The sequence below is a fragment of the Anomalospiza imberbis genome, chromosome 10, assembly GCF_031753505.1.
Source record: "Anomalospiza imberbis isolate Cuckoo-Finch-1a 21T00152 chromosome 10, ASM3175350v1, whole genome shotgun sequence".
NCBI classification, from domain to species: Eukaryota; Metazoa; Chordata; class Aves; order Passeriformes; family Viduidae; genus Anomalospiza; species Anomalospiza imberbis.
The window spans coordinates 19,082,152-19,105,613 of NC_089690.1; the positions used below are offsets into that span (position 1 = coordinate 19,082,152).

At 40.6% G+C, this 23,462-nt stretch overlaps 2 protein-coding genes across 4 annotated transcripts in view; both read left to right on the forward strand.

The window, feature by feature from the left end:
* Positions 1–23,462, forward strand: part of SPSB4 (splA/ryanodine receptor domain and SOCS box containing 4) — a 162,507-nt gene that overhangs the window by 99,269 nt on the left and 39,776 nt on the right. For all 3 annotated transcript variants that reach the window (XM_068201002.1, XM_068201003.1, XM_068201004.1), the window contains one exon: positions 5,315–6,171. In XM_068201002.1, the coding sequence (XP_068057103.1) occupies positions 5,478–6,171 (694 nt within the window). In that variant the 5' untranslated portion in view covers positions 5,315–5,477. The remainder of the gene's footprint in view (positions 1–5,314; positions 6,172–23,462) is intronic.
* Positions 1–23,462, forward strand: part of LIMS2 (LIM zinc finger domain containing 2) — a 201,757-nt gene that overhangs the window by 41,435 nt on the left and 136,860 nt on the right. The window lies entirely within an intron of this gene.

The following is a 23,462-nucleotide window of genomic DNA, read 5'->3' on the forward strand; positions in this document are numbered from 1 at the left end:
ATCTAAAACCAACTTTCATCATGAAAGGGGAGAATTACAGAAACACATGCAGAGAGAGGAAGACATAAAACCAACCCAAGACCTCAAGTCAGCTCAGTTCCAAAATACAGTAGATGGAAGGATTTAAAAATGTACATTCCACTGTATTCATTGCTACTCAGGATTCTTTCTGCATTCTTCATCATATGACTAAACTGCTTCTAAGTCAGATGGTACAGATGGTATGGTATTTCAGATTATTCTAATTCCAAGCAGCTAAATGCACAGTCTTTTTTTAAATAACAAGCTTATCCTGAATTTTGAAACAATTACATTTTTGTGGTATTACAAAACAAGTTACTCTTTACGGAGGAATGTCCTTGGGATTTTCAGGATTTGCATTCCTTTCAGGAATCGAAGAAGTCATGACTTAGTGCTGCATTGTTCATCCCACATATTAAATGTCATTTGCTAAGTGTGCATGTAGCATCAAATTTTGTCTGTAGCACAGGATAGCTTGGAACAGCCAAGCATTTTTGTCTGGTTGCATTGTTATTGTGTATTCCCAGTTTGACCAAGGAAGCCAACGTTGTTGATTTATTGCCCATTTTGAACAATGCTGGATACCAGGATCTATAGTTGAATCCAGGCTATCCAGTCTCTTTAAGTGCCAAAAATGTGCTTAATTCATTGTCACCTTCAAAACAGTGTTGTCATGGTTATGTAGCTGTTTGCACACTGGGAGCAAAGTTGATAGACAATAGGCCTTGTGCCTTCGCATTGTCTGGCTGGGGGTGAAAGTCCTTGTCCTTGTACATACATAAACCCTTTTCATCGATTTGCCCAGTGTAGCATATAATGTGTTTCTCTTCTTCCTAGTCCTTCTGCAGGGACTTTGGGACTGAAGTTATGTTCAGAGTGTTCAGACACTGCCTCTGTTCTGTTCAGGCATCTGGGGAAGGAGCAGTTTTGGTGCCCACAGAGGAGTGGCCTTGGTTCAGAGCCTCCTGCTGCCTCTCTTGGCATTCAGGAGTCCTTGCTGGCTGGTGACAAAGCCCACGTTGTCAGGGGAGGTGGCACTGAGGTCTGGCTGCAGAAAGAAAAAAAAGAATGAGGGCCAATAGCAGAAGGAGTGAGAACTGCTCTGTAGACATTGGGAGTGCTGTTGGATAGAGACATCTCCTTCCCTGCTATTTCTGATAGCCACTTTCACTGGCCAGTGTCATTAGCTGGGACTCACCTTCTGCGGCTCATTCTCACCTTCTGTTTCTCACTCTTTGGGTAAGTGTTATTTTAGGAGGAACCTGAATCTCAGTGTGTTCCTAATGTAGTTTTGAATTGTGTTTATGTGCTGTCATTTCTTATGCATGCTTGTCAAGCTTCCTGCATGTCTAGTTTGTGATCCAGAGGGAAATACAACTGTGAATGCTGAAAGCTGACTTTGCTGAAAGCATGTTTCTTTTATCAGTATGTTCTACTGATGCCAACATACCAAACTTAAGAAATGCACCCTATTTAATTACAGCAAAGTGACGTCCCAGAAAGCCTTTATGTAGTAAGTGTAATTTGTGATTTTATTGTGAATGATTTCCCTAAATATTTTAGCAGTCTGAATGAAGATACTGCTAAGTGACATTGACACACTTTTCCTGTTTGGAGCTGTACTGTTCCTGTACAGTACATTTACTCTAATCATTGTAGCCTGACAAAGCTCAGCATGAATGGGAGACTGTGAGACAGAAATTATTTAGGCTGCAAAAACCAGCAGTCTTCTCACACAGGGATAAGTAGTGAAATTTAGTGTTAGTCATTAAACCAGTGCAATGGAGAGGTCATATATTAAGACAGTTCTAAATAGTTTATTGGTTTTTAACTCCTGTAGTGGTTTCAAATTATGGGAAGAGCAAAGATTTAGGAAAACCTTCAAATCAAAGCTATACAGTGAAAATTTATGTCCTTTCTATTTCTGAATATTTATGTATCTGGTGAGAAGATTTAGGCAAGGAAATCTAAGTTTCTCTACAAGGTGTAAGACTGCAAAAAGAGCAGTTGAATGACACTGTGCTTTGACAAGTTTCTATTAACTCAGGAGATGGTAAGAAGGTTTTACAACCAAATATTTCTGTAAGTGGGTTGAACTCTAACGAGTCTGACAGGAATAATCTTTTGTCCCTAACCCACAGCTTTTGGTAATGCTGTGTAGTGTATTCATCCTGTGCTGCAGACGGGAAGCAGGTCTGGGGTACCTTTGCCAGATGAATTGCCTGTCACTCACACATGGGAGTGTGCACGGCTTTCCCACAGCTGCTGGTGTGAGGAGAAGCTGCCTGCAGATCCCCATGGTAGTGGGGCAAATGTGACTTCCCTGAAGCTTCTGTGCTGCCAGTGTGTGACCTGTGGAAGTAGGGAGGATTTTGTTGGTGAAGACAGGCTGGGCCCTAGTGAGCTGTGTCCCTCCAACAGCAGCTTGTGGTAGGGTGAAGGGCACAGTGGTGCTTCCCTGCTGTGCCATGCCTCAGCTGGGTCTCTGCCATCTGCTTGGTGTAAAAGGACAGGACACAGGCAAGGCCATAGATGATCATCTGGCTTTTGAGACACATTGCTCCTGCAAGCCCCCAAGAGGACTGTTGTGAGCCACCAGGAGCACTTTATGGATGAGCTGCTCTCAGTGGAGCTCACATTGCTGTTCCTTACATAAAGTCTTCATGTCAGCTACTACTCAGCTCCAGCAACCAGAGCTGCCCAACTGTAAGATTTTTGTACTGTTGTTCCATGGTAATGTTCATGTGTGATGAAAGACTTAGTATTGTAAGATACAGTTTCAAATTAAACTACTTACTGAGGGCATCCCAGAGTGCAGGCACAGTTGTGTGTATATCAAGGTACTCATAATGATGCATTTTACTCCTCTGAATTACTGATCTACCTATTAGCAGCCTGTTCATGTTACAGTTTGGGGCACATGAGGAAGAATGTCTGTGGCTTGCCAAGTGAGTCGATTCAGTGTTTATAATTTCTTGGTGATTTGCCAGGCAAACATCTGTGCCAAGTTTAGTTTTTCATGTGATCAGGAAGTGATACAGCAGGATGCACTGAGGACTTCCCCGGCTGTCTCCCCTCAGCACCCTGACAGGAATGTGGCAATTGTCTTATGCTTTAAAGTAGAAATTTTCAAAGGCATGTAGAGCTAAATCTCAAATAGATGTCACTGACATTCCCTTTGAAAGTCTGATGTTTTCCCTTTTTGTTTCCTTTCAAACTCAAATAATCGCTTTTTTAAAGGAGCTACTCAATCCCTGAGCATGTGTCCTCCTATGGAAGTTTGCTTACAACACTTACTCCTGTTGCTTCCCTATGTGTGTAGTAGTGTCACTATTTAATTTCTTCTGGGATTATAGGTGTGGAATAAAGTACTGAACTTGCTCTGCTGGGCCGAATTGGCATCATGGCTTTGAATCTTTGAATCAACCCATGAGTGCTTGTGCACTATTGGAAATGGGAAGCATCAGTTTAAGTATAGTTGCTGTTTAAAGTTTTGGATTCCTCTTACACGGTTTGGAAAGGAATAAGGGGGATCATTCAAGTTGACCTCACGTGGAGAGCTCCTGTGAACTGAGAGTCTTCCTGCAAATCTGATATGAGGGGGTTGGATACTTATGTATATTGTTTTATTTTCAAACATTTAAAGTAGTTGCAATGAGTTGGTGGTTCTTTTACACTGATGTGTGTGCATATGCTCTCGTGGGAACCAGCCACCAGAAAATATTTTTCCTGTAATAACTGTCATGTGGTTTTGAAAAATCACCTTTGTACTTCTTTTTTGATTTTTTTAAAAGAAGACTAGATATGGTTTAATTTCTGTATTTAATACATGCAGAAAATACTTTACATGTTATTTGCCATTGGAAATAATAAGAGGACTTCATTCACTTCTCAAACTTGGTTGGATGGTAAATTTTATAGGGTTTTTTTCTTAAACTTCTTTTTGTTCCCTTTTATTGTGCATACATGTTTCTTAGCTTCTTTCAGAAATTATCTTTGGAATGGGACTGTGTGTTTGGAGTAGAAGTCTTTAAAAGGAAGAACATGGGCTTGACTTAGCAAGTGAAATATTGCAGGATGTTTTTTGCAAGAACATTTCTGCCCATCTGCTGTTTGGTATTTTATGACAAGCAGCTGTCACTTGGGCTCTTCAGCCTCTTGAGAGTGTGGAGATTTTTTGCTTGTTGAAGCACGTCACCACTCTGTCAATAAATAAGCAGAGTGGGTCTACTCTGCTATATCTGAGCATTCCTGGATTTGGCACTGATCTTGCCAGAGGACAGAAGTATGTCTGCTGCTGCAGATACTCTATTTGATCCCATGTCAATCATGTATTTGAGTTTATAGGACTTTGTCTTCTATTCCTCTAGTACTTTTAGAGGTTCTTGATTTATCTCTACACTCTACCTGAGCTCTAAAATGTGAACAAATCTTACTTGTCTGTGGAAGCAGAGAAATAATACATTTCAAAATCACATATTCCCCATAATGTGTCTTGCTGTGTTTCAGGTCAGCTGAGTACTGGAATACAGGAACTGTGGATTAGCCTGCTGTTCCATCAGCATTAGGAACATCCCCCATTGCAGTAGCTGCCCATTAGAAATGTCTGCCAAAGAACTGAAACAGCCATTCTTCGTTTGTCCTTCCATGGCTTCTTTTCCTACTTCCCTCCTTTTTTTTTTTTTTTTTCTTTTAGCTCCTTTATTTAAAAAAACACCCCAAAATCTTGATGATTTTTGGATGTTTTTCTCCTTTTATTTAATGTCAGGGTAAATTAAAAAGAAACATGTAAATTTTGCTGCCATTTGCTGTTGGCTGCATTTGTTTTAATACGGGCAGAGAAGCTGAAGTCTCTGTCACCAGGGCCCAGGACAGAGCATGTCTGGAAATAAAAGATTCTGACCTAGTGTGTGTCTGAGACTGAACCAAAAGCACAAGTGAAAGTGAAGCTACTGCAGCATGTAAAGTTTGTCACTGCTGTTGGAGAACAGCATCTGCCTGCTTTGGGCCCGCTGTGAACTTGGCCAGACAAAATAGGTGGAAGGGCAGAAGGTGAGGAATGTCTGCATCCTATCATGAATTGGAGGAAATGACTGTCTGTGCTCCGTGCGCTGGTGGGCTCCACATCCTGCTGGCAGCCTGGCTAGCGCTGCAGGACACTGCACAAGGAGGAGTGAATTTAGCTCTGGTGTTTAAAATAGCTCCTAGGGATGAGAAGAAGCGCTTCAAAAATATGCTGTGGGGTTTCTGTTGGCTTTCTTAAACTAACTGGAAACTTTCTGCTTTCTTTCAGGAGCATTTTTTACTCTGAAAACATTGCTGCTAAAAAACTCCAAACAGAAGGAGTAAATCCACTCAGCTTGTCAGGTCACTGGCTCAGTGAAACGGTGCTTTCATGAGGTGACGTTGGGCCAAAGTCAACTTTTCTTTCTCCTTTGTAAACCTGCAGCCAAGCAATGGGCCAGAAAATCTCAGGGAGCATAAAGTCTGTGGATGTGAGGGAGCCCCCTTATAGACCCGTGAAACGAGAGCTGAGAGGCCCGGATTTCTGCAAGCCCGCGCGCCTGGACATGCTGTTGGATATGCCCCCTGCCAAGCTGGAGGTCCAGTACAAACACGCTTGGAATAACGAAGATCGCTCATTAAATATATTTGTAAAGGAAGACGATAAACTGACTTTTCACAGACACCCGGTGGCCCAAAGCACAGATTGCATCCGGGGCAAGGTGGGCTACACGCGGGGCCTGCACGTGTGGCAGATCCACTGGCCCACAAGGCAGCGGGGGACTCACGCCGTGGTGGGTGTCTCCACGGCCGACGCGCCGCTGCACTCAGTGGGATACACGTCCTTGGTTGGTAGCAACAATGAATCCTGGGGCTGGGATCTGGGGCGCAACAAACTCTACCACAACTGCAAAAACCAGCCCGGGGTCACGTACCCCGTCTTTTTGGAACCAGATGAGTCTTTTGTACTCCCAGACTCCTTACTGGTGGTTTTGGATATGGATGAAGGGACGCTTAGCTTCATGGTTGATGGACAGTATCTTGGAGTGGCCTTCAGAGGACTAAAAGGGAAAAAACTTTACCCCATAGTCAGTGCAGTTTGGGGGCACTGTGAAATTACCATGAGATACATCAACGGACTTGACCGTAAGTGTTACCGTCTTTGCTCGTTACCCTTTTGATTTTTCTCATGTAGGGGTTTTTCTTTCTCCTTTTGCTTTGGACAGTATGCTGGGGGGAGCAGATGGTTCAGCTGTGAGGAGACTGCACCCCGTATTTACTGCCCACAATGAATTTATCTCTGTGTCTTGTAATACATGGTATGGATTGTGTCAAAATACCTTCCTTTTTGACAGGCAGAGTGGCAAGAATTCTATGTCCCAAGAAACTGAACAGGCTGAGAAAAAGATATTGAGAAACTTCCTGGGTATATTTAACAGTAAAACTCTTGTTTACTGGAGGATATGTTTTAAATCTGTGGTTTCCAAATAGGATTTGTGCATCCTGTAAAAATTTCCTGTAGTAGTGGAAACTCTTACATGGTGTGCATAAACATACTTGATGACTGGCCAGACAACTTGCTTTCTGTAGTTGCCTTCTCAGAACCTTCAGAAGCAGCTGTGAATCCCCAAGAATCTGGAAAGTCAGCTCAAATACTGCTTTCAGCAGTTTTTCTGAAAGAGAGCTGTGTTCCTTAGTTCATTTCAGAAGGTACTCTCTCAGGGTATTGTCCAGATATCCAGGTTTTTGGATAAGCATGAGCTATTTCTGATCTAATGAAATTGTTACATAACAAGGAGAAGCATGTTGCTGCTGTGACCCCCCCCAAGCAGTGGCCCAGTAGAAGGTGAGTGGCAGAAGTGGGTCCTGTCCAGTTCTCCATGCACAGGAATGTGTGGGCTCTGTCAGGTCTGTGCCCAGTTCACACACAGGAGCATGAACTGGCTCAGAACTCCCTGAACTGAGCCAACTTGCAGGCAGAGTGAGCAGGCTACTGGCACACAAAAACAGGAGCCAGAATTTCTGTTTGGGTGATCTTTAGTCCACTTATTCCTTCATGGTTGCTAAATTCAAAGAATATACTTTGAATAATACTTGTGTTTCCTTAGGGGATGTAACTAGAGATGTTAAAAGCAGGGGATCTGTTGCATGGCAGGGCTCAGTAGCTGCTGATAGAGCCCAGGGACCCCTTGCTGGTGAGGGCCACATCCTGCAAGAAGGATGATTTTACTGTCAGCTTCTCAGCTGCTGGAAGCTGGGCAATAAAAGAATGGACAAGGTAGCAAGTGGGACTTGGTTTTTGATTAAAACTGTATTATCTGAGGTGTAGTAGGAGCTGCAAATATATAGAAAAAAATAATAGATGACTGGGCAACATTTTCATGTTATTTTGGCCTCTTCGAATGGAATTTGGTCTTTCAAGAAGGCAGTAAGAGCAAGTTTTCAACACCTGCCTTTTAATTAGTAATTTCTAAAAAAAATTACTATCCTTTTCCATTAGGATGGAGTGGTCTTAAGTTTTTTTCTGTCAAAAATTAATTCTCTGCTCATTAACCTTATATCTGACATATCAAGTAGAAACAAAATTAAATAGTTCAGCCCCACTTAAGATTACCTTTTCTAAATATCTGTAATAAGCTCTGGGGAAAAGACTTTTTATCCACAGAAGCCCTGCAGGTTTTACAGCTGATGCTAAACAACAGCTTCCCAAGTGCTTTCATACAGGGGAATATCCAAGGGTCTTAAGTATTTTGCAATTACTCAGTCATTGCAGAATGATGTGCTGACAGTCTTTTTCTTGGATTGTGGGGGAGAGAGACTTTTGCAAACTGAGCATTTGTTTGCAAAAGCAGTTTTTATAATACTGTGAATATCTGCCAAACTAAGCAAAGTACAGCTCAGCTTGGTCCATCACGTCCACACGAGGAATTGTTCAGTATTCCTTTTGTAGCTTTCACAGGGCTGCTCAAGGGAGCTCTAGGAAGATGAAAACACAGGAGGAGGATGTGAATGAGTTTGGTAGAAATTATAAAATAAAAGGGACTAAGTGGAGAGGGATAGCTGTGGTCTGTGAGATGGCAGAGAGAAAAATTCCCATCTGGTTTCTCGTGGGATAATTTTGCTGGAAGAGGCAGGATATCCCTGAGAAAGTCAGTCTCTATTATTTTTAAACACATGAACCAGTGGATAAAAGTAAACTTGTGAAGTAAACTTTTATGTAGGCCTGAGTGTTAATCTGATCATGTGAAGAGGAAGTTTAAAGCCACTTTGCCATGGGGCAGTTTGACATCCTGGAATCACATCATTTGTTATCACATATTCACTGATCCATTACTGTCCTGCAACAAAAACAGCATTCAAGAAACCAAATGAGCTTGTTTAGCTGGTGCTCCAGAGCAAACACTGTCTCTTTACCACTAAAGGTGTTTCTATCCAGGCAGCCCTTGTGCAACAGTACAAGTTTGGCTGCGGCACTCTCCATGTTTGCTCTCATTGCACTTTTGATTATAGGTTTTTATAATTGCTTGTTCTTGTGAAAATCAGAGCAAATATTGAAGAGGAGTTGTGTTCACAAATTTAAATACATTTAAACATATGTGTATGTGGGGAATTGTTATTGTTTGATTCCTCTCTAACATTACCAAGCTCTTCTTTTCCCTCCTTTTTTTCCCCTAATCTTTCTTCCCCCCCCCATTTGCTGGAAGTATTTCCTCCTCCTGAGTGCAGCTTTTGGTAGATCTGGCCATAAAAACTTAGCTGGTCTTGAAGCTGCTGTCAAACAGTGCCTCGTAACTTTCTATTCAGTGATTGATTGTTGCCGTTCAGAATGCAAACCACAGCTTGTGATGGTTGCTTGTGTGGAGTCCTGCAGGGCAAGTGGAGACCTCCATGGCAGGGATTTCTAGTGTTTTCAATACTTGCTGCTTAAATTGAAGACCTCTGAATACTTTAAAGGCCTGTGTATTTCAGTTGCTTGGCAAAGAGTGAAAGGCTTGCAGAAATGGAAGAGTGAAAGGCTCAGATGATGGCTTTCATGCAGCTGCAATGAACTTAAACATACGTCACAGATGATGCAGACATCCAGTGTGTTAATTACTGCAAGGATGGCAGATTCACAGGAGGATAAGGCTGCAGGTCAAAGATCAAGGACCTGTGTGCCCTCTGGACTCTGGATATTGCTCCTAGAATAATGCTGTAATTAAAATCAGTTGTACTTCTGCCAGCTGCATCTGATACCCACAGTATTCTGCTTCAGAAACTACCTTGAACATCATATGATGATGATCTGTGACTTTACACAAGATTTTTTTTCCCTTTTTTTTTTGTTTTGAGAGACTTGGAGTTGCAAATGTTTTCAGGGCTTGGGAGGAAAGGCAGAGGGACAGGACAGAGAGTGCTCATAATAAGTACATTGAGTTCTTCCCAGCACAAACTCCTTTGATAAAATGCTATCAGTACCTTCCACACTGATGTTTGCCCAGTTCCTAAGCTGGACAGAAGACAGAATTTTACAGTAGTCTTCTGAATTACTGCCTATTGCAATAATTAGAAACCTCAAATAACATAAAAGCAGTAAATGTTACTTTTCAGATCAGGGTATGTGCTTGTTTACAAAAAGCTGGTCTATTTATATCTGGTGTCTGATGAGGAGTCCTGGAGATTGTTTATAGACTGGAACAGAGAAATAGCAAAACACTTCTGTGTAAATGTACACTGCAGATCATGACTGATCCATTAGTGTTTAAACAAAGCATTGGGAGGACAATCAATATAACAATGCTGTGATGGAAAACTTGGTCGTTGAGTAGGTAAACTGAACTCATTGCAGTGCTTGCACTAAACCTCCCATAGTCTTTACTCAATTCTGAAAATAATTGTTGCGCTCAGGAAGTTGGAAGCATTTGTCTCAGAAGAGAAGACTTTACTTCCAAGTATAATTTATGGAAAACATTTGTCTGTACCCATTTGTATTTTATTGTTCTTGCAGGATGTGGCCCTTACCAGCAAGGGGTCCCTGGGCTCTATCAGCAGCTACTGAGCCCTGCCATGCAACAGATCCCCTGCTTTTAACATCTCTAGTTACATCCCCTAAGGAAACACAAGTATTATTCAAAGTATATTCTTTGAATTTAGCAACCATGAAGGAATAAGTGGACTAAAGATCACCCAAACAGAAATTCTGGCTCCTGTTTTTGTGTGCCAGTAGCCTGCTCACTCTGCCTGCAAGTTGGCTCAGTTCAGGGAGTTCTGAGCCAGTTCATGCTCCTGTGTGTGAATTGGGCCCAGGAAGAGTAGAGCAAATTCCTGCATCCTGGGTTGCCTGGGGAAAGGATGCTGATCCTTGTGGCTCCTGCCTCTCTTGGCTGCTGGGGCACTTGCAGCTCCAGGGAGGGGCTGGGGGTTGTTCTGTATTGAAAGGGGAGGGAGGGAGGGAGGAGAGGGCTCAGTGCACATCCTCTCTGCTTGCTGCCACAGCTGCAGAACCTTCTGGCTTGTGGCGTCTCTTCACTCCTTTTGCTCTCAGCTGTGCAAAGATCACAGTTTAACCCCTGAAACCCTTCCAGACCTGAGGCTCTGTGTGTTTAGCATTTTGAATTAAAAGTGATGCTTCTAAGCTAAAAGACCAATTTTGCAGCTATGCCCAGCTTCTTTCCTTTTTCCTACTATTCTCAGTTTATTTTAATTCACATTGGTCTGTGTCTAACATACCACAATTGCTAGTTGTAAACATACACTCTTCCCCTTGGAGGCTTTTTTGCCATAGAGAAATCTAAGTCAAAATTGTGACATTATTAACTGCCAGGAGAAATCCATAATCTCTCATCAGACTCTGGGTTTTCCCCCCTAATGGGTTTCAATTAAAATGTTGTAATGGATTTGGGTTTTTTGTTTATCTAAACTTGTTTTATGCTATTCATATAATACAAGACTCTGGAGGCTGCAATGGAAATAACATACTCTGAAAACCCAGTATTGCTAAACCTTAGGAAGGATTTTCCCTACAGACATGCAGTCAGAGGATGAAGCTGCAGCAATTAAGTAGCCAATGCTGTGAAGAAGCAATCTTTAACTTTTGAGATAATTTAACAGGAAACAGCATTTTCAGTGCCTGCTTCAGGAGTCAGATAGCTGTTGTTAGGGGGTTTTTGTCTTCTTCTAAGTGCATTCCCCTTCCCTGGATTAAGTGCATTTTTTTTGTCCTTTAATCCTAATTTGTTGACACTTTCTAATTAACTCAGCCTTTTCCCAGCAGGCTGGAACCACTGTATTGTCACTAGAATATGCCACTGCTAAGTGGCTTTTCACCCCAGCCACCCCCTGTCCCTTCTTGGTGGTCTCTGCATTACATCTCTCTCCCAGATACTCTTCATTTATTCAGTCCCCATTTCTTTCTTTCCTTCCCCAGCTAAGTGTCTCTTCTGTTGCCACACTAAGCAATAATAAAATCTTACCTACCTTGTTTTTTGTTTTTTTTTTTAACTTGTCCCCAACTTCAAGTAGTGCATTTTTGTTACTGATAACTGTAGAAGATCAGGTGCAGTGTCACTCTTCCTGAGAAGGACATTTCAGATTTAAATGTGTGACTTTAGTTGTAATGATGAATGGGGTTTGTTTTATATAACTTTTTCCTTTTAAGACCTCCAGTGACAGAGCCTCCTCTGACAATCTAAGGCACAGATCAACTTTAGAGTTAGCAAGTTTTATGGTTTGGGAATTTGTGGATTTGGTTTCTTTTTTCCTTGCAGTCTTGTCTAATTTATTAGCAAGGGATCCAGTTATCATTGGCCTAGCACATAAGAAGGTGCTGGGATATTTTCTTTCAAGCTCAGTGGTTCCCAAGGCTAAGAGCAGCAGCCATCAGTAGTCCACAGCTGGGCTGTGGATTCTTTGCATCCTGACATACCTATTGTTTATTCTTCCCTCTCTGATTCATAAAAGTGCCATGGCAACTGCCAAATCTAGAGTTTTAAGGAAAAAAATGCTTGATAATGTGTTCTGATCATGTTTCCACTGATTTCCCATGTATCCTGTTTTTAAGAAATAAGAACCTTAAAGAGCAGTGACTACAGCTCTCTTTTCAAGATTGAAGTGAACAAGTTACACAGTGAATATCGTACTTCTTACACTAAAATAGCAACTTGATAGCCTTGCTTAATTCCTTCTTGAATTTGGTCAAGCTATGATGATGGAATTGCTAAGCAATGTGAATTAATTCTCACAGGTTTGTATAAGAAGTGGAAGTTTGTAAAGGACTATTATTTTTGGATTTGCTCTATCTGTATTGCTTTTGGGAATTGTAGACTGTAAATCCAAGTTTCAGGGCAAACAGGGATGCTTCTGCCATTGAGTGAAATATTTATTTTATTGCCAAAATTGCATGTGCTTTTTAAATTTTGACAGTTTTCTGTTTCATACATGTTTCCTCATAAGTTATATTTCTCTTAAAGATATTCCTTTGTCTCTCTAGCCACGGAAGTTTCTACCCTTCTGTAATTACAAGCTCTTTTTGTAGATGGCCTCTTTCTCCTAAATCCAGTGTAGCTTCTCTACTATAGAAGCAGTTAACCTGATTTCTAGTTTGAGCTCAGAGAAAATTCCACTCTAAAAAGAGTGTGTTTTGGCTCATGAGTTCCTATACCAGTCTTCATATTATGGCAAAATTCATATTTTTGATGGTAAATTGACAGGCAATGGGCCTGAAAATGAGCATGTCCAGAGATGCTGCTGTGCTCTGCAGGTGGTTCAGCTGAAAGTAGTGCTGGTGCTCCCTGTGTACAGAAGAATAAAGCTGCCCTAGCAGTAACACTGTGTGAAAATAATGCTGAGGCTGTGAAGAACGTGGAAGCTGGCAAACAGCAGAATGGGATTTGTTTTTTCTGCTGCTGTAATTCTGAGCTGGGCAGCCTTGTCCCACTTTCTGGAGATAGCGTTTCACTCTGATAAAAGGTTGTAGGTTCAGCTGCAAGTCATCCTTTTGTACTCACTTTTTCCTCGACTCTTTTCTCCCCAGCCCTGTGTGTCCAGGAGTTGGTGTATTCTGTATTTCCCCAGACAGCCAGTGTGGAAACCCCCAGAGTGTGACAGTCCCTGTGTTCTCAGGTTCAGGTTTGTGTTGCCCTTTGAAGATAAGAGCAGAAAAGCCCCGCTAGCAGGACAGCACTGGATCAAAGCTCCCCCTCATCTGCTTTGATTTGGCAATATTCCTTCAGTCTTTCACTTTAAACTGTTTGGGTTGGGACTGATGATCAAATCTGTCTTCTGGTCTGTTATCAAACCTGATTTTTGCTGAAAACCCTCCAATGCTAGAAGTGTGAGTTGCGACATTTCAGTCTTCAGTGCTGGAACTCACTCAGTGTTGAGGCAGAGGAGATGCTGGAAGCTATTGACAGAATTTAATTTCATGTACGAGTACTGAGAGGATGTTTTCAGTTGATTTAATGTTAGTTGGTCATGAAATACAGAAGACAAAATGCTGACACTACAAAGAGAACTTCTCTTGGTAATTTCCAGTGTAAGCTCAGAGCAGTTACTCAAGCCTATACCTGTATTTTCCATGGTTATGCTTAAGACAACACATTTCATTTTCATACATGTGTCAAACTCGTATCATGAATAGCAATATAAGAGTATATCCCTGCCTTCTGTGAACATTTCTTTGTGAAAGTAATGAACTTCCACATGTGGGATGTCTTTGACTTCCCCTTTTCCTTCCCATTTTTTCTTCTGGTGTTTTTTTTTTTGTTTGTTTGTTTGTTTTTTTTGGTTTTTTTTTAAGAAGGTTCATATTAACTCTGTCTCTACCAATTTCTTATCACTGGTTGGCCAAAAAAATTGCCTTATTCCAGAGAAGTGATTTGTATTAAACCAAAATGTATTATAAGCAAAGTAGGTAACATTGAAAAAATTAAAACTTTTGTTTGACAGTTGTATTTCTCAAAATAGACACTTTAATTTTTACAGCATTTTCCCCCCATTGGAGATGGGGATTCCATTTCTGCATGTGTTGGTTCAGACATGACATTTAAGACATGGTACTTCTGCTTTTCAATAAAAGTAACTAGAAAATTTAAAATATTCTTGTGTGTGCCACATACCTGCATGTCTATTCACTGTGTAACTGAATGGGCCACAAAGCTTTGAGACAGCATTTTGAAGCTAAAAAAATCTACTTCCTCTTCCTTCTGGTTTCAACAAGTTTGACAGCTACAGTTTATCTGAGCAAGACCAAGTGATTAATTTCTTTTAGATCCTGCTGTGGTCCCTCATTTCTTGTAGTGTTCACCTTTCATATTTTGGTATTCTCTTAAGCATGAGCCTGTAATTGCTCTCAAAAATACATTTCTCTGTCCATCAGAAAAAAACAGAATGTGGGGTTATACTAATGCCCTGTTCACTTGTTCAAAACTGCAATGCTTTATGCTTCTGGAAACTCCTAATTTTCAAGTGATTTGTATTATGTAAAATATATTTTGAAGATACTTTAAAAAATATCTTTATGAAAGAAAATAATTTTTAAAGGCTTAGGAATTTGGTTTGTTTAGAACCTGGTGCTCAAACAACCAGAGCCAAGCAGTGTTTGGGGTTTGTGTACTGTCAGTGACTGCTTCTCTTCCAGCCTTGCTTTTTGAGCTTTTCTATTCTTTGCAGTGTTAACTGCCACCCTGATGAATTAGCTCATGCACTTAAAATTTTTTGTTATATTTTGACACTGGTGATGTCAAAGGCTCCCACTTCTCATGAAACAAGTGATGTTGGGGTGAGTGACTTGGGTTAGGTTGCTGTGGAATGTGTGCCTTGGCTCCAGAAGAAATACCATTTAATTTCTTGGTTCATACTGAGTTTCACAGCACTGGAAGGCCTCCTCATCACGTGTGTGGACTCACTCTATCTTTGTTGTTTTAACTCCAGCAGTTGCTTTAATGTGCTGTGCTGTAGCTGTGAGTCCAGCCCTGCTGCATGCATGCTTGCCATATGTGTAAACAATTTGCTGATTTTAGTGGTATGACCTGCTGGCCTCTGCCTGTATAAACAAATGGAGGCCAAAGTTCAGAGAGATCAGAGGGGAAACTTTAAACATCCTGCGAAATCTGCAGTCCATTAAGTGTACGTTAGTATTTGGTTACAGCCAATCCTTTTGTACTTGTGAGTAATTTGTTCATGGCATGTTTGGGAAAGGAGGGATGGCTTCACCTGGGGCTTGGGCTTGCACTGAGAAACCAGCTTCAGTGGTATTTTCTTGGAAAGGGAATGCTCACAGGTGCTTCACTTTTCATTTAGATTGAGATTTGAAAGTTAGAGTTGTGGGGACATTGGCCAAAGGGCTGTAGTGTGCAAAGAATGAATGATATGAGAGACCTGTGACACAAGCAACAGAATGAAATGTGTGGCAAAGAAGGGGGAAAAGCAAAGAAAAGGGAGAAGTGCCAGCAAAATCTAGAAAGATGTACTTAAAAGAGCAAATGTGAAGAAGTCACTAGTGCCTAAAAGGAAGAGAGAAGTCTGGAAAGAGGGTTAAAAAAAAGATGCTGAATTTTTGACAGGAAATAAGCCCTGACGTAGTAAGCCAAGTAGCACATGGAAAAGAAAGGTCAGGACTATCCAAGCTCTTGAATGGCCAGCCATCCCTCCTGTACTTTCTTTACTTTCACCACCACTTCTTCTGGCAGGAGCTCTGAGTCCAACCCTCATCTCCACCACATGTGTGGTGTTCAGCACAGCCATGCTGAGCTTTCCTGGCCACTGCTTGTAGCTGCTTGTTGCTTTTTTGTTAAGCAGGCTAAGAGCCTGTATAAGTCAGAGAAACTGACATATGTTCCCTGCGGTTTTAGTATGAACTTTGCAGGAATCACTGTGATGCTATTGGCATCTCCCAGGATTTTTTTATTATTCATGACTTTACAACTGGAGTTTTCAATTTGAGTAGAAATGAGTGAACTGTTAATATTTCTGAATCTGAGAGGCTAAATTAACCCTGCATATTTTTGAGTGACATATTCTTAATTTCTGATGGACTTCTATAAGTTTTAAATTTTTTTTTCCCTAGTTTTCTGAACTTACTGTAAATTTAAACCTGTTCTGTGTTATAGATCTTGTGTCCTCTAAAATAATGTGCTAAACTTCCAGGTGTAGCTGATCCTCAGGAAGATGCTCAAGGCATTTTATAATTTCATTTCAAGAATAAAGCAGAAATTAAATCATGTGTGATGCAAATGTTTTCAGAATCCTGCATGTAACTTGATGTACTTGAAACACTGGAGGTCCAGCCTTTTAGCATCATCCCCAGCAGCATTTCTGATACTAAACTCTGATAACATCTCCGAAATGCAACTCTTAAGTGTTGCAGCATCTGTATGCAGGCAGCAGCTTCCTGAGAATGTGATATTTTTCCTAAATCACTTATGCAGAGGAAGTTCCAGACTTCCTCTGGCCCATTTTTTCCAAACACCTTTAATACATAATGCATACATAGGCTATAATCTTAACACGTTCCTGAAAATAAGTTTGTCTTTAAAACAGAACAGGAACAAACCAGCATGGTTTGGACTTGGTACCAAAGGGGGTGATGCTTTCAGCAGCTTTCCTGGCTACAGAGCAGCAGTTCTGTACTGTTGTGGCTCTTGATGCCTCAGCTCCTGGCTGGGCTGCACGTGAGGTGCTGCACGCAGGAACAGTTAGTGGTGACAGCTCTGCAGAGAAGGAGCTGCAGGAGGAACTGGCCAGGAATTGACTACTACAGAAAAATGAGTCTGGGGAGGGGTGTCTGGCAGTTTGGCTGCTGTCAGAGGCTCTCTCCTGGAGGGGGAAGCAGACCCTCTGTCTGTGCTGCTCTAAAGCAAGAGGAGCCATTACACTGTTGTGGTGGATGGGTTTCTCAGCAGCCCACAGCAAAGTCCTGGTCACCAAATGCCACAGCTCCAAGGAACTTCTCATCAGTTGGAACCATCATCTGCTTTCTGTTCCCCAGATTATTCTGCCTATAGAAACTTCCTTAAAATGGCAATATACCAAGAAACATTTTGTGTATGAAATGTGAAGATAAAATCTAAGGGTCACTTTTACCATGATACACTAAATCACTGACTCCCCATGACTGTGAATCACTGTAATTTTGGTTTAACAGCAGTTTACTCTAAGTTACTCGTTTGCTTTAGAAGACATCTTAACAAATTGTTTCAATAGGCATGTTATGTTAAATAGGAAAAAGGTTTGCTTTCTTAGGTAGAAAATAACAAAACATTTTGTAGAATTATTTGTTTTCCCAATCACTGACAATTCCTTGCAATAACAAATGGCATTGTTTGCTATTTTCCCCTCTTGTATGCTTGGCTACCCTTATAAACAGGATAAGCTGTAGACCCAAAACCCTATCAACTTTAGCATCTTCTTGTTTTGTTCTCAGTACACAATTGCCTTTGCAGTGGTGATTTTTAAAAAAGAGATTAGGCTTTTAAACTAGAACTTTTGGCTAACTCTGCAGTATTTATGAAGTAATGCATTAAAGGAGGTGTTTGGTAGGAGCTGCTCTTGGAGCAGGTGAAAATGAAAATCCAGTGCTTTCTCTACTTGGGAAGTTGCTCAGTACTACAAAAAGAAAACCACATTTATATAACCAATACAAGAGCACACATTAAGTCTAAAAAAAACTTTGTTTTTCAGGCTTTTAGGATTAAGATTTTGAGCCAAAAAGGCAGATGGTAAATCCATTTCCCAATGCTAATCTGACAGTAATGTTCTGATCCTCTGTGGAGCTCAGTAATGCTGTGTGCTCCTCTGAAATCCACTGGCTGCTGGGAAGTGGTATCTCCTTGTGCAAGAATGTCTGCTCTGCTTTAGCTGAAGATGGAGGAGTGTCTCCTTCTAGTGAGCAGGTGGGCAATACTGTTTCTCTAGTTTCTCTGCAGGAAGTATGATGACACGTTTTTTCAGGAGTTGGGGAAGAAGAGTGCTTTGATGTCCTCTGAGTGTACAGCTGTAAGCTGTCTTTTACTCATTCTTTCCTTTCTTTAATCTGCAAATGATACTGTCTCTATTTGCACAGATTTCACAAATGGGCTCTGATCAGCTGATTCTGCCAGCTATTTTGTAAAAACAGTATTTTAAAGTAGTCTTTGAGCTAAAATGTGAAAAATGACCTTTGAAGAAATTGGGGTAAACCAAGTGAGTTATACAAATGCAGTTGTGCAAAGCTGTCTAGATGTGTCTTGAACACAACCAGATTTTACTTGATCCCCTGAATAAACTCTTATATTCTTATTCTTGTGGTTTTAAAAAAAGAACTATTTTCTTTGACTGTCAAGAAGTCACTAGTTTTGTTTAATGTGGAAAATCCTGATAAAGGTGATTCAATTTTAGAGCACTCCTTTAGCCTTGCAGAATAAGGAGGAGCCAAAGAGATGGATTTTGAGGTGGTAGATGGGGGAGGTACTGACTAAAGGCCCTTCTGGATCTTCTTGCTACCACTACTTTGGAAGACCTTTTCTTCTGTTTCTCTGTCCAAGTTAGCTGCAGTCACAGGAGTTTTTAGGGACTCCTTGGTTTTGTTAGACAATTCTTATTCTGTTCTACCTAGACTGCAGTACATGGGTAAGCAAAGGGAGCCTTTTCACCAAAGTCCTGATGTTCAGAACAAGAGGACACAGTCTCAAGCTATGTCAGGGAAGGTATAGGTTGGATATTAGGAAAACATTTTTCACCGAAAGAATAATAAAATACTGGAATTGTCTTCCCAGGGAGGTGGTCGAATCACCATCTCTGGATGTGTTTAAAAAAAGACTGGACATGGCACTTAGTGCTATAGTCTAGTTGAGGTGTTAGGGCACAGGTTGGACTTGATGATCTTAGCAGTCTCTTCCAACCTCATTATTCTGTGATTCTGTATTACATGACACGTCCAAAGAATGAAGTGTTCTGGATTAAGCAGGATTAGATCTGTAATTTTTCAGATCTTTATCTGGGGTTTTTTAGGTAATAAGTTCCACTTTTGGCCACATTATAATTTTACAAATAAGCTTCTGCAGACAAAGCCAAACTATCTATGTCCCAAATGGGCCATCCAAGATGAATGGTACATATGTTTCAGAGATATATAGATAGATATAAATATCTATATCTGTGTGTGTATATAATTCTTACCCATTTTAGGGCCTTTCTTCAAATTCTCATAGAACACATTCAGCTATTTTTGGAAAAGTGAAACCAAATTCTTTATTAAACACCTAATTGTGTGGTGCAGACAGCAGTCTCCAAAGATGTTACTGCTCTTTTTGCCAGGCAATTGTAGCAGGGAATTTGATGCCTCCTGGGGCACTTCTGCCAGTGGTCTCCAGTCGGTCTCCAGTCGTTTCCTGCATCAAAGGGAAAAACAAGGAGCAGTAAATGATTTCTGGTTTTAATTAGGCTGGCAACATTCGTTCGTTCCCTGAAGTATGTTAGGAGAGACAGTCATTAAGTGTAGTATCCCTGGAGGCATTTCCTGCCCTGTCCGGGATTTGCTGGTGTGCAGCATCTCTTTTGGCTTTGTTTTGTGGTGACTCTGCAGGCCTTATCTGGCCTTCTGTGTTCAGGCTACAGCGATTCTCACATCTCTGCTGTTGGCACCTCAGACCTATTTTGGCTGTGCTTTTGTATTTATCTAGATGTTCCAGTTGAGAAAACATGTATATTTTCAATTATCTATTCCACATTATGTACAATAGAGTCCACTACAGAGGACACCTCATCTAGTTTGTTGCTTCCATTGATCCAGGCAGGAGATCTAGTGTTCAGATAAAGATTAAGTTAAAAATCTAATAAGAATTTGGACTTTTGATATTAGAAACTGTAACAAAGGATAGTATGATTAGACAGGTGAATATATATGACTATTATTTCATGGAAGGGAATGTAATGCTTTTTAGTTGTCTGAAGGTGGGAATTTCTGGGAGTAAGGGCAGTCTATTAGGTTTTGAAATTTCAGATACTTCAGAGAAACTGATGAAAGAATCTGTTCTGAAAAACTTGTATGTTGGTGAAGTTGAGCAGTTCTTTTGGGAACCTTCTTTAAAAACAGGCAAGAAAAGATGGAAGCAAATGGTCAGGTTCTAAGTTGGGAGGAGCTTATTAGTAGAATCTCTGCTGGGGTCTACTCTGCTCAATATGGTAACAGTGAATTGGAAAATAAGGTGAAGTAATTTAGACACAATCTTTCAAGGTAGATAAATCTAAACACAAGACTCTGAGCAGAGTCTTGTAGTAATTAACTTGACAGTTAAAAAGTAGGTGAGGTTTGGTGATGTTACGTGCCCAGTACTGTGTAACAGGATGGGGTGAGGGGAGGAAACCTACCTCTGTGTGGTGTGTGGGGAGTTCTGTGCAGGATGAACTGTTGCCACCTGGAAAGAGATTCTGGAGACACTGTGCATCATATGATGAAAATGTCACTAATGAGTGACCCGCAGGGTGAATGTGATGCTGTGAATTGGGACAGAGCAGGGAACTGGTGATGTTGGTGTGGCCGGCTTGTGTCTCGATTACTGTGTGCTCTTGTTGTCCATACCTGCCCTCTCCTACCCCCCCTCCCCAGATGTTAAAACATGTAAATAAATCCTAAACTAAATAGGTACTAAAAATTAATAGTTTGAATAGGAAGAAAAACATAGCTTCTGAACAAGGAAAGAATAAATAAACCAGGATCTGACCAGTAGTCCACCTACATCTGTATCCAGTCCTCAACAACAGCAATTAGTAGCTGGCTAAGGGACAGTGTGGGAACTGGGTAAGCTTAGAGAGAGTGAGCCCTTTATTTCACTGATTCCTCTGAAGCTTCATTTCATCTGGGTGATTCCCTAGCCTCTAATCATCTGGATTTCATACTTTACCAGATGGATATGTGTTTAGTAACCCTTAATAGTTACTTTCCTAAAAGCTCTGGTCATCTTCTCTAGAGCTATGTAAGCTTTTTGCATCCAGAGCACGTTGTGGCAGCTTACTTATGTGTTATGTGACAAAACACCTCTCTTGATTTGTTTTGGCTTAACTCTTCAGCCTGAAAAATAACTGCAGAGAATATTAAAAAAATGCCTGTGCATTCATAAATGGCACAGAAAATATTGACTGGAAGGTTCCGTGTCAAAATCTGATGACAGAGGTGCTCCAGTGAAATACCAGGTGCCTTATTTAAAAAAAAATATACATTGAAAAAATCAGTCCTATAAATTATTGTACTGATATTATGTGAAAATCAAAAGTATAAATAAGTATAAATGGGCTTGAAAAGGAATGAAATATATTAATAAAAGAATCTACTGATATTTGTTGGACATGCAGTCCAGTTACATCCTTCAGCACAAGAAATGTAATAAAATGGAAAACAAAAGAGTTCCAGGCAAGCTATCATAAAATTATCTGCTCATAAAAAAAAAGTTGAAATTTTATATGGTGCTTCCTCATATATTAAAATAAATACAAGATTTAGCTATATGTTTTTTGAAACAACAAAACGTACCAGAATTGAATCTGTGATATGCACATTCTGTGATCTCTGACAGGAGACAGGATAACATGATATTTAGTAAAATGTCAAGTATTTCTGAAGAGCACTAAAGCTGCTGCAGGAGTCACAGCAGGGTTTACAGGTTTGTCTGGTCATGTAAGGTGAATTTCATTTCCACTTCACCTCTATGAATAAGATGAAAATAAAATATGGAAATACTGCTGCTAGAATTATTTGATATTCTGTTTGTCACATGTGTTTTCCATTACCAAGTAAATGCTTAAAATAGTTCCAGGAGACTGAAAACAAGTTTTTGTCAGACACAGTTTATAAAATAGTTTCAACCACTTAAAATGGAAACAGCTTAAAATGGATTATTATAGGTAAGCCTAAAAACTGCCCTCAATAAAGATTAGACCATGGCAGAATTCCTGCTGTTGCTTGGTAGTGAAGTTAATTCTTTTTTCTTGAGCTGAATATGGGCATCTGTTCACATTTAGGTAACCTAAAAGGAAGCTGTGCATGTTATTTGCAGGTATCCTTATGGCTCATTCAGAACGGGTCACCACAAACTCACTGTAAATGTAAAACCTCCCCTGGTGAAGAATGGATGCAGATCCTTTGCCTTCTCTCTCACTGTAGAAAGTAGAAACAGCCCAACCTGTGAAGAGGGAAAATAGTCTGTTTAGAATGAAGTGCCTTATTAAGCCTGAGCTAAAAATCAGCTGTTAATTTAAACCCAGTACCCATGCTTCAGCATAGCAAGGGAAGCAAATGCTGCCTCGTGACTAATTTTAGATTAATTTCATTAGATACAACTTTATAAGAGTTCTGTTGGCACTGATCACATAACTGGTACAGTATCTGAAATAGGAGCTGTATTCAAAAAAATAGGGAAAAACAGCTATTGCTAAAATTGCTGATAGGTATCCTTGAAATGGCTTGCCTGAGGTGAGTTTTCTCTGATTCTGGTCTGCTTACACCGTGTGTGGATTGACTCCTTTTAAAGATGGTATATTTGTGTTGTAAACATTTGGTGACTGACACCAGTCTGCCCTGCCTTTCTGCATACAGTTGGACACTAATGTTCCATGATATATCCTTGAAGTGTCATTTGGCAGGGGACAAAAGCTGCCTTTTGCTTCATGTCCTTGCAAGGCTGTCAGCCTAAGCCTTGGTGTAAGTTGGCTTTCTGTGGCTTGGTTGTGGAACACAATTGCTGCTGAATCTGAGGGCAAGCAGTGAAGAAGCATCAGGACACCCTTCTGGCACCCAGGTTAGTGTGACTCTCTGTTGGAAATCCTCATCTCCACCAAAGCATTGCTAACAAATGCATCACTGAATTGTGTCCCAATGGAGGTATCTATTAGCAACACTTTGCTAGCTAAAAAAGATGGATTAAAAAAAAAGTTTATTTTTAACTTCCCTCTTTTTTAACCTGAGAAGGTTATTGGAAAAGATATTGAGTTTTTAGGAAAATTAGTTATGGATACCTTGGATCCCTGAACCAGCTGGGAGGGAGCAGTTAATTTGCAGATTGACTTATCTGCCAGCAGCCTTAATCTATTTGACATCCATTGATCCAGTCTATTAAAGAAGGTCACTTTCTTGTTATTGCCTGAAGTGGAGCTTAAGACTCGAAACTGTCCAAATTTGGCAAGGTCTTTCATTGGGTAACGAAGCCTTCTCCCAGCTCAGAATGACACCACCAACCCCTGCCTTGTTTGTTCCAGGTTTTATCCTTCAGTAGCACCAGATGTTCTACAAGCTTATGTTCTCAGCAAACCTCCTGGGCCTGTTTATTGTCAGACTGTTGCACTGCAGTGTCAGGGAGGTCAGCAGTTGACCTATTAAAAAAAAAAAAAAAGTTGATTTCAGAGGAAAATAAAATGCCTGAAGTGACATGTGAAAGCAGTGTGCGTTTTTAATGTTTAATTCTGTGTGAGAGAGTGAGTGAATGAGGGGA